Source organism: Microtus ochrogaster, unplaced genomic scaffold (genome assembly GCF_000317375.1).
Source record: "Microtus ochrogaster isolate Prairie Vole_2 unplaced genomic scaffold, MicOch1.0 UNK1, whole genome shotgun sequence".
NCBI lineage: Eukaryota > Metazoa > Chordata > Mammalia > Rodentia > Cricetidae > Microtus > Microtus ochrogaster.
This window is the reverse complement of record NW_004949099.1, coordinates 26,690,399-26,700,779: the sequence shown is the minus strand read 5'-3', so window position 1 is coordinate 26,700,779 and position 10,381 is coordinate 26,690,399. Positions and strand designations below refer to the sequence as shown.

The following is a 10,381-nucleotide window of genomic DNA, read 5'->3' as shown; positions in this document are numbered from 1 at the left end:
CCCCAGTACAAATGAAATCTTTTCTCAAGGGTCCCTTTAGCGTAGCATCTGCTCTGTGGTTGCCACCTTACTGGGCCCTGAGCACAGCGAGTACAACAGAAACAGTACCTGCTCCCTAAGAGTTCCCAGGAAGGTGAGAGATGGGGCCTAGAAATTAAAGGCAGAATCCATCAGGCAGCCCTCTGTAACAACAAGGAATTTCATGAGATAGTCAATTTCTGAAGAGAAAGTCTTTTGGTTTTGTTTTTTATTGTTTTGGGCTAATAGTCTTATTGGGCTTCCAGGTCTCCCGCATATGTGTGTAGGGCATAACATATCATGGTGTGGTGTGAATTCATGGTATCACAGAGCTGATAGCCTCACGGCAGGAAGTGGAAAAGGGGCCTGAGGTCTCATGAGGCTGTGCTTTCAGTGAACTAATGGCCTCCCACCTCTTAAAAAGATTCCCTCATTTCCTAACAGCACCACCCTGGGAACCACTGGGAGATGCTCAGGTCCAAATTTTAGCATAGTTCTCAAAGTCACACATGCATCCGAATCCCCAAGAGGGCTTGTAAAGCCAGGGTGCCTGGCCAAACTCCAGGGTTTCTGATTAGTGGTCCTGACAGTTTGTACCTCCAACAAGCTCCTATCAATGCCAGTGTTGCTGGCCAGAGAGGATGCTTGAGAACCGCTGTCAGCCACGGTCAAGGGACGACTCTGAAGAAGAATGGCACTTGAGCTATACAGGAAGTGAGGGAGGCAGCCAGGGAAGGAGGAGTTGCTAGCGTGGTCCAGGTAGCAAGAAGGGCACGATGTGCAGGTCCCAGAAGGAGGAGTCTGTCATGAAAACAGAAGGGACCAGAGTAAAAGTGCAAAGGGTGCACGGCTCCTGTAACTCCAGCAGACGGATGCTCTGGGTGCATCCACATTGTTGACCTTCATGGTCTCCTCTTTAATTCTTTTTCTTTTTCTTTGATCTCAACCTCTTGACAGGGAACCCCTTCAAGGCAGAGTCTGTGTTACAGACGCCTGTAGAAGAACACAGCCCACTCAGAACCGGCTTTGGAATCAGTGCACAGGGAACCTAGCTAGGCCTGAATTTTACCATTTCAAATCTTTCCAGAATGTCAGCAAAGGGTGGCTCGTTAGTGTTGCATCCTCTTTATGTTTTCTTAGGCAGTTGCGTACTCACCCTGACAACGTGTGTTTCCAATTATTCCCCAGTAAAGCCAGTGCTGCTGGTCTGACCATTCCCTCTGTCCCAAACTCTCTTCTCCCAAATATTTGCTGTCTAGATTTTCCAGCCCATTTGGTGATAGAAGAAGAAAAAACTCCTTGAAGTTAAATGGCTCCTCTTCTCTTACCTTCTCAAATTCCAGGAGCTGGGGGATGGTGAGAGAGGAACATCCCAGAAGCCCACGGGGCTGTGCCCTGGTGAGGAGGGTACAGTCACAGCCGGAGTCAGCACTTAACCTTCCTCACAACCTGACCCAGCGGCTGCTTTTCCTTACTTAGCCTGCTCCCCAAGGAGCCAGTCATTCAGAACAAGGGTGGAACAAGGCAGGGTTGGGTTCTCTGGAGCTAGTGGTGGGCCTTGTTTACAATATTTCTTTCCACAATAGAAAGCACAGTGAGAGAAAGATCGAGACTTGAAGGAGAACCCCAGTTCAGATATGCCGTGTGTTAAGATGGGGTCATCAATTGCATTGAGTTTAGGGGTTTATTTGCCTTTCTCCTTACAAAAGAGTATGTACCCCTTTTCCTGAACCCCACCGAGGGATCTTTGGGAAAGTAGAGACAAGAGAGATTTTCGATTGTCTCATTAGCCTGGGAAGCAGTGACACACAGAGATCCTCAGACATCAGATCACATCAGAGTGCCTGGAGGGCTTCTTAAAGCCCAAATTGCCAGGCCCAAGCCCAGTGCCTCTGATTCTGCAAGGGCGGAGGATGCATTTCTGATATGTTTTCAGGGGATCACAGCATGGCATCCTGTGTCATCACCAGCTAGACTCCAGCTAGAGTCAGTCTGATAGCCCATCAGTCACTATCGGACAAAGGCTTATTTATCCTGTAGGTGCCTGTATTTTCCTTTGCCCCTGCTCCCACATGCAGACTCTGAACCCTTTAGGCCTACCCTCCCCAGCTCTTTCAAGCATCGTCATTGTCAGACTGGTTTTTAGGAGGTCAGAAGCTCCCTAGGGAAGGACAAAGGTGTTAAGAGCCCAGGGGACTCTGTGGGTTAGTGGAGGCAGGTTAGCACAAAGGAAGTAGCTTCTTCTGTTTTCCACTGCATAGACCTAGCAACCGTGAAATATTTCAGAGCAATCTGTTTAGTATTTCTCAGCCTGTTGAGAGAGATTCTTCCCAGAAGAGGGAGGGAATGTGATGAGTGCTACATTCAAGACGAGCATGGATGGCCCAGGACAGAGACAGAGTCATCAACCCCAAGGACTAGCTCTAGAGCTGCTTGCTCTACAACCATGAAATACCGCTTCACTCCTCTGGCCTGTTTCCATAGTTGTAAGAAGTGTAATAAGATTGACTTTGAAGGTGACTGTGAGGGTCAAAAGTGAGTGACCACGTGAACTGACGTGAAGCCAACCTGAGCCATCTTGGTTCCCACAGGAAGGACCAATACCTCCTCTCGCCCGTGAATTGTTGGTATCTGGTACTGCATCAGACCCGGCGGGAAAGTCGAGATCATGCCACCCTCAATGACATCTTCATGAACAATGTCATCGTCCGCCTTTCCCAGATCAGTGAGGATGTCATCAGACTCTTCAAAAAGGTGAGCTGCCTTATCTGCCCCAGGTGTCTTTCCCAGACTGGCCATGACAATATTCTACAGTATTTTGGGGACAAGGGACCAGAAAGGCAGGCATTGATTGATACAGGGGGCAGAGGAGTTCACCATACTCTTCAGCCCAAATTTGACCTCTGTATGTGCCTTTGAAAGACTGTGTGTACTCAGCCTCTTTAGCACCTACGGACACAAGAGTAAAAGCCTTTACGTAGCTAGGTATGTAGTGTATGTTTATCATAGACAATCTGGAAAAGTGGAGGTGGGCATGGGCACAAAAATTTAAATCAACAGAAATTTTGCCTGTCAATGAGTTTTAAAATTCTAAGAATGTATACCTATATAAATTTCCCACTAGTGCCTCTAATTTGTGCGCTTTCTAGAGTACACCTTTCCCCCCTGTGTAAGATCATACTGTGTATTTGATGTGAGTGCCTGCTTATGTCACCTACCAAACTTAGGTGATGCTCTCTGTCAGAACTTTCCCACATTGAAAATAAACTTCTGTCTTGAATGCCTTCACAGCATTTTGTTATATAGACTTACCCCGACCTACGTGCCTGGTGTCTCTCTGTTGAACACTTCGGTAAACGCCGTTCTTTTACTGTTACCGAAAGCCCCACTGTGAGCTTCTCCCCACGTCCATTGTTACTCAGGATCAGTTTCCACAATGAGAATCATAGGCTCAAAAGTTGGTTTACTTTTCAGGCTTTGGTGGAATACTCCATTGTTAAAAGAAAGGTTTACCCAGGGAAATATCCAGGAGCCAAGCGTGAAGAGAGCCATCACTTTTCATGTCCCCTAAAGCCTTTGTCCTACGCGTCTTACACAATGGAGGCTCTATGTAACTGTGCGAAGAATTGAATTTTCTATAAAATGGGCGTGTCATTTAGCTTTCTCTTAGTCTGTTGAGCGAGGCTGAAGTTGACTGATTTGTGGGGCCTGTGTGAAGGTCAGGCATGCTGTCCTGTGGGGAAGGACCTTAGCAGGACACTAGATTCCTTAATATTTTAGAAAGAAAGTAATCCTGGTACTATCCCTTTAAAAACCCATGTGTCCCATGTATCTTTAGGCTTGTGACTCATACCTGTGCCTCAGTTTCCTTACTTGTGAAATGCTCACAGACCATCCCGCTAGTGTTAGACAGGATACGCCATTCTCGTGTGATCTGTGTATCTTTGGGTTCATGACTTACATTTTCCGTGCCTCAGTTTTCTCTCTTGTAAAATGGGTAAAAACACCTTGGAGGGGAGTGGGCAACACAGGCTAGCCTGGCCTTCCTTTCTGAGAGCTGGCTGTGACCCTAGGACAGCAGCGGTTGTCACTCAGTGTAGCTGAGGTACAGTTTAGTGATCCAGTGACCCAGGGTGGCTAGACACACAAGGAAGGGGACAAGCTGCTGACTTAAAATAGAATCACCCTCCCAAGGTCTGTGCTTGGATGGTCCCCTTTGAGGGTGGTGTCCACAGAAGGGCTGCGGCTGCTGCCTCATGACCTCCCACCACACAGAACACTTCTGGTTTCTTCCTGAAGCCATGTTTATGAAATGTGGTCTGAGTTTAATATTTGCATAAGCAAACATAATTAGAACAGTAAATACAGTGCCAGAAAAAAAAAATCTATCACCCCCCAGTGCTTCGCAGAGGCCAGCCAGCAAGCGTTAGCTGTCTGCTGCTTTGGAGTCCTGATCCTGGCTTGGCCCCCACCCGCTGCCGCTGTCACAGCCTTGCCTGGGTGGGAATGACTCAGGGAGAAAGGGCCGGCAAGGCCTTTAGGAAACGAAGGCTGTCTTTTCCCGAGCTGAGCCCTGGGACAAGGGAGATAAATCTTCACAGTTCTCATTTAGCCTGACAGCAGCCTGACTTGTGATGGAGGTTAACAGGGTGGAAAATAATGAAAAATGTCCACAGCTGAGCTCCTGACTGCCTTGTTACCAGGCCCGTCCTGTAGAACAAAGGAACTGACCTGGCCCCTGTGGGCTGGGAGAGGGTTGGGGACAAGCCTGCCTGGCTGATTGAGCCCAGTGAGGTTCCTTTGTTTTGCCTGTATTAGAGATAACTCGGAGCTAAGCCCGTGTTCCTTATATAGGGAGAATTCTTGTATCTGTATCAACCACTTCAGGACTAAGTCCTGGGCGAATGGGGGGGGGGAGGGGCACACCCCATTTTACGTAGATGGGAGAGAGTCTTGGGCAGCTTCAAGGAGAACCTAAGTGTGGCTTCAGCCCCTTACCATTAGTGAGGCAAGGCTTTTAGAGTTGTCTCTGTACTGCCTCACTGACCACCCTGGCAAAGTCTCTTTAAGCCTCAGTTTTCTTATCTGGGAAGTGGGTCTGGTACAATGCTCACACTGGGGAGCACTTGAAAGAGCAGAGACAGGTGAAGTCCCACCAAAAGGTATGGCACTCGGAACATACTCAAGAAATGGAAGCTCACTAATGGTCCCTCGCATGGAGGCGTGTGGCCAGTATGGTATCCTAGGGCTTGGTGGGGTGTTTCCTGACCACCCACCCGATCTTACTGTAACAGTCGAGCTGCAGGAGGCCAGGAATGGTTGCTGTGGGCTTGAAATAGTTGCCCTGCGGCCAGCTTCTCACTCCATTCTTACACTTTCAACATTCTCTACGCTCCCTTTCACGGAGTCTGGATTATAGTTGTTTGTTTGTTTTATTTTGATTTGGTTATTTTTAATTTTTTTTATTTTATGTGCACTCTTTGTGTGTGTGTGTGTTTGTGTGTGTGTGTGTGTGTGTGTGTGTGTGAGCCAGGTGCACGCAGTGCCTGTGGATGACAGAAGAGGGCGCTGGATCCTCTGGAACAGGAGTTACAGGCAGTGTGAGCCATAACATGGGTGCTGGGAACTTAACCTGGGTCCTCTGCCAGAACAGAACGTGCTCTTAACCACTGAGCTACTTCCTAGCTCATGGGGACTCTATTCTAAGCAGAAATGACAGCATTGAAAATTCTAAAAACTTAGGTCACTTAATGTCATCCAGCTGCTCGGGCCACTGAGTCATCATGAGTTCATCATAAGTTCAAGGCCAGCTCAGGCCACAGAGTGAATTCCAGACTAACCTGGGTAACTTAGAGGATCCTGTCTCAAAAAAAAAAAGGGGGGGGGTGTAACTGGCCTGTCAGAAAAGAGGATCTTCCAAAGAGATACTGGCATCTCTCAGTCTGACTATCCGATCTTGATACAATGGACCCCAGAGAAATAAGGTTTTCTTCAGGAACTTCATGCTAGCAAAAGGAAAAGGTAGGAGTGTGCGCGTGTGTGTGTATGTGTGTGTGCACATGTGTGCATATTTGTTTCCCTGCAAGATATTTCACACAGGTATAGCAACCTGTCAGAAATACCTTTTCAGGATGAGACTGAGTGCAGGGAAAGATGGGTCGGTGGGCGGGACCACACCTTGACCGGGAAGTGTCAAATGTGCAAGTCCTTTGCCCTCTATTTAAACTTCCATCTCACTTCAGGGCCCCAAAGACAGACTTGAGGGTTTTTATGTAGCTTTATCTGTCTTCTCAATGCAGCATTGAATAAATCTCCTCCTGGTTTTTTTTTTGGTAGGGGGCTTTCCACTTTTAAATTGGCTCTCTTTATTGGTTTATTGAGAACAGGTTGCTGGACCTGACTTGGGCATAGCTTGTGATACCCTCACCCCCAGTTCGATGACAGATGGGCCCGGGATGTAGCTCAGAGACTGAACATTTGACTAGTGTGCATGAGTAGCCCAGCATTCAGTCCCCAGCACCAGGGAAAGGTGGTTCAGAAGCTCATGGAGGTGGGCTGACTTTAAGAGGAGGGGTCTGGCTCAAACAGAGCAAAGTGGAGCAGAATGAGGTCTTAGAGGGCCCTCTGGAATGGTCAATACCTGTGTCCGTGGACAACAGAAATACAGTTCAACCCGCTTGAGGGGGAAAAGGCTTTTCCCTCCTTTACAAGGTAACCTTGGCTTCAGGCATAGGTGTGCTTCTAGGGACATAAGAATTGTTTCCAGGAAATCGCCTATTTCTGCTATGTGACTTTGGTGTCTGTTTCCCAGTTTTCGGGGGGACAGTTTTGATGAGGAGCCTTTTCTTAGTTAGTTTCTCCCACTTTTATGACCAGGGGGCTCCCAGCAGCTCCAGGCTTGAATCTCCTGTTTTGAATCAAGCATCAGATTTTCTGAGCACTGATTGGCCCAGCACAGACATGCAATCACCCTTTCTGCTGCAGTCTGGTGAGGAAGGCCTAAGTGTGGGAGAGATGCCCACCTCTGGAGCAAGAGGTGCTCAATCCTGCTGATCCACAGGCTGAGGATGGGTGAGAGTGGCTCCCCAAGAAAAGTTGGTGTGGTCCTTATGAGAAGAGATATTAGAAGTCCCCTGAGCCCTCTACTCCAGTTCTTTTTATCAACTAGGTGTCCCCTCAATGAAGGATATGCCTTACCTCTCAGGATTGCCCTCTATCTGGGAACAGCTATGATCAACATGCCTTCAATGCAGAAATGAAATATTACGAGTTTTTTGCTCTTGGGTTCCTGAGGACCACAAATATCCAATAAGTGTAAAAACTCATGCATGGCTTGGAGACAGACATGAAGGTGGTCCGCCCAGGTCTTTGCTGCCTGGAGATGAACATTCTCGTTCACTTGCTCCCCATAGGTCATGCTGAGTTTTCTCCGACCTCTAGTAGTCTATGGTGAGAAGCACTGGGGAGAAAGGATTGGCAAGCTTGGAGTTGTGAGGGCTCAGCTGAAACCTCCAGTTATTTTTGCATTAACTTTTAAAATCTGGCCTGCGCATCCCTGTACACTGCCTGCCCCCCCCCCTCCATGCTAATCTCTTTAAAACTTCATCATCTTATTAGATTCTGGCCAAATTACTTCAGTGAAGTTTCTAGGATTTTCTCAAGAGGCAAGAACGCCTCACCTGTGGGGAAGGCCTGTGTCATAACACCCTCATGCCGTCCTTGTGTGTGTAGACCTTCTGTGTTAATTTGAACGAGATGTCTCCCATTGTTGTGGGATATTTACCAGAGAAGATTGCTCGGACATGGGTTTAAGCCAATAGAAAAGCTTTATTAGCGGGCCTGTGACTACACCGGGTGTTCAGGATCCTGGTATAGCATTGAGTCTTTCTCAGGGTGAGCTTTGAAGCACAAAAACCACATTCTGGGTTGACATCCTTCAGTTAACACAAACAGTTGGCCAGAAGTAGAGCTACAGGAGCTCAAAAGCAAGGTTAGCACATTTAGAGAGTTTCCCAGAACTATGGACTTTGATGGGTTAGGCCTTTGTTTTAGCTTTGGCAGGTGGAACTGTTTACAGCCTGAAAGGAACGTCCATCATGGAGTCAGTCATGCTAAGGTCTGGGCCCTGCTACACCATAAGCCTTGAGCACTGGTCCCTATTTGGTAGCTGTTTGGAAAGCATTTGGAAATGTGGCCTTGCTGGAAGAAGGGCGTGACTGGGGCCAGGCTTTGAGGTTTCAAAAGACTCTTTTTCACCACCTCCTGTTTGATCCTGGAGATGTGAGCTCTCAGCCGTTGCTGCCACCGTGCCCTCACTCTGCCCTCATAATCTCTAACCTGAGAACGAGTTGGCAGTGAGGGTGTTGAAGAGTAAAGGTGAGTGTGCCAAGTGAGAGAGGGCTGGGAGCTCCGGAGCGAGGCAAGAGCTCAGGAGACAGAACAGATTGCGTCGGAGGTCAGCGGCACACCCGAACTGAGGGGACAGACAGCAGGCTAGGCTGAATTCAGCTCTTAAACATAACCTGCTTGGTCATCACGTTAAGACAGTTCTCACCCTTCCTAGTGCTGCGACCCTTTAATACAGTTCCTCATGTTGTGGTGACTCCCAATCATAGCACTTTCATAACTGTAATTTTGTTACTGTTACGAATTGTAATATAAATATCTGTTTTCTGATAGTCTCAGGTGACCCCCGTGAAAGGGCTGCTTGACCCCAAAGGGGTCGTGACCCACAGGTTTAGAACCACTACCTTAAGCTAGACCATTTTAAAACTTGGGAGATTTTATACCAGGTGTTTGGGCATTTGCTTATAATCCCAGCACTTGGGAGATGGGGGTAGGAGAATCAGGAGTTCAAGTTTAGCTACATAGTGAGTTTAGAGAAGCCTGAGCTGTCTGCGACCCTATCTCACAAAACCAAACCAAACAGGACTGCCTACGGCCCAGCCTCCCTAATGTTGTCCAGTATGCGTATTGACTCTTTTATTTCATCTTCCCCACCTTTCCCGACTTTGCGTTTGTGGTCTCCCCATTAAACATTACCTGCCAGTGGGCGTCATATTCTAGCCTGGGGTAGCATCCCATAGAGACGTGTTGGGGCAGATCTCTGGGGTCCATAGTCTCAGTTGCTGATCCAGTAGGTCCAGAGTGTGGCCTGAGAATCTGTGTTGCTAACCAACTCTCAGCCGACTATGGAGACCCGCATGGGAAGGACTTCCAGTGCAGCCTTCTTGTTTTATAGGTAAGGAAACAGAGGCCTGTGTCTGCTAGGGAAATAATCTTCCCCAAACCCAGGTATTTGACCCAGCTCGGAATCCAGCCCTATTCAGCACCCCAGCTGGGAGGGTCAGTGTGTGTCACAGGCATCCCTCTTTCCCCTGCCTGTTTCTGAGAGTAGGTATTGAAGCCCAGCCCATTTGCAGCCTCTTCTGTTTTCCTCCGCTCCCTTCACAATAGCCATCCATTATTCTGCACGCCGATGCCTGTGGAATTTAATTACTTGCCCTGGCCGTGATGTGAATTTGATGGTTGGAAGCTGCAGCATTCTGGAAGACGCGCTAATGAGGAGAGACTCTCAGCAGAGACGAGAGGGCATTTGGGGGGCCTGTGTTTGAAAGCAGCCCTTCACTGTGTGGCAACAAGGACTTGGGTCTTCAGTGAGTTTTCTCGTCCCCGCCTCGAAGATGTCCATTGCATTTCATAAATAAATCAGGGCTTTTGTGTCCAATAATTGCTTTGCTTTGTAACAGAGATCAAAAGCAGCCGTGGCCTTGGATTCAAAGCCAAGTTTATTTTTCAATTTTTTTTTTCTTGCAGGAGAGAGTGAGGGTTTGCATGCTGGAGGGTCCAGCGGTGAGGTCTGCACTGGGGTGGGAGAACAAAGAGAGGAAGGACCTCAGCCTGTCTCCACTGTCTCCCGGGGAGACAGACAGCCTGTGAAGCAGGCCTCAGCAGCCTTTCCTGCTCATTCAATACACATTTGCAAGTGCTAGTATGATGGCAAATAAGCAATTGTAGCAAAGAAACAGTTAGTGCTTATTCTGCACAAGGCCCTAAGCATTCTGTGTGCACTGAATTCTTCAAGTCTGAGAAGAAGACTTCCCATCACCCCATTGTACAGATAAGGAAACCCAAGCAGGTAGAGGCTGCAGTTTCACTTCAGATACATCCAACTCAGTGGTAGAGACAGGCGATGAACAGGCCAGAGAAACAGTTTAAACATGGCGCCCTCCTTTGGGATGCTTCCAGGCTAGTATAGAAGTTGAGCTAGATACAAAGAAATGATTGTTTGGAGCACCAGGGAGGGGTGGCCATCCCTACCCAAGTTCATTCAGAGGGAGGTTCAAGGAAGGCATGGTGTCAT

The 10,381-nt window shown here is 48.1% G+C and overlaps 1 protein-coding gene across 3 annotated transcripts in view; it reads left to right on the top strand.

Annotated features, from left to right (window-relative positions):
- Positions 1 to 10,381, top strand: part of Srgap3 (SLIT-ROBO Rho GTPase activating protein 3) — a 221,035-nt gene that overhangs the window by 124,458 nt on the left and 86,196 nt on the right. For all 3 annotated transcript variants that reach the window (XM_005364988.3, XM_005364989.3, XM_005364990.3), the window contains exon 3: positions 2,610 to 2,772. In XM_005364988.3, coding sequence (XP_005365045.1) covers positions 2,610 to 2,772 — 163 coding nt within the window. The remainder of the gene's footprint in view (positions 1 to 2,609; positions 2,773 to 10,381) is intronic.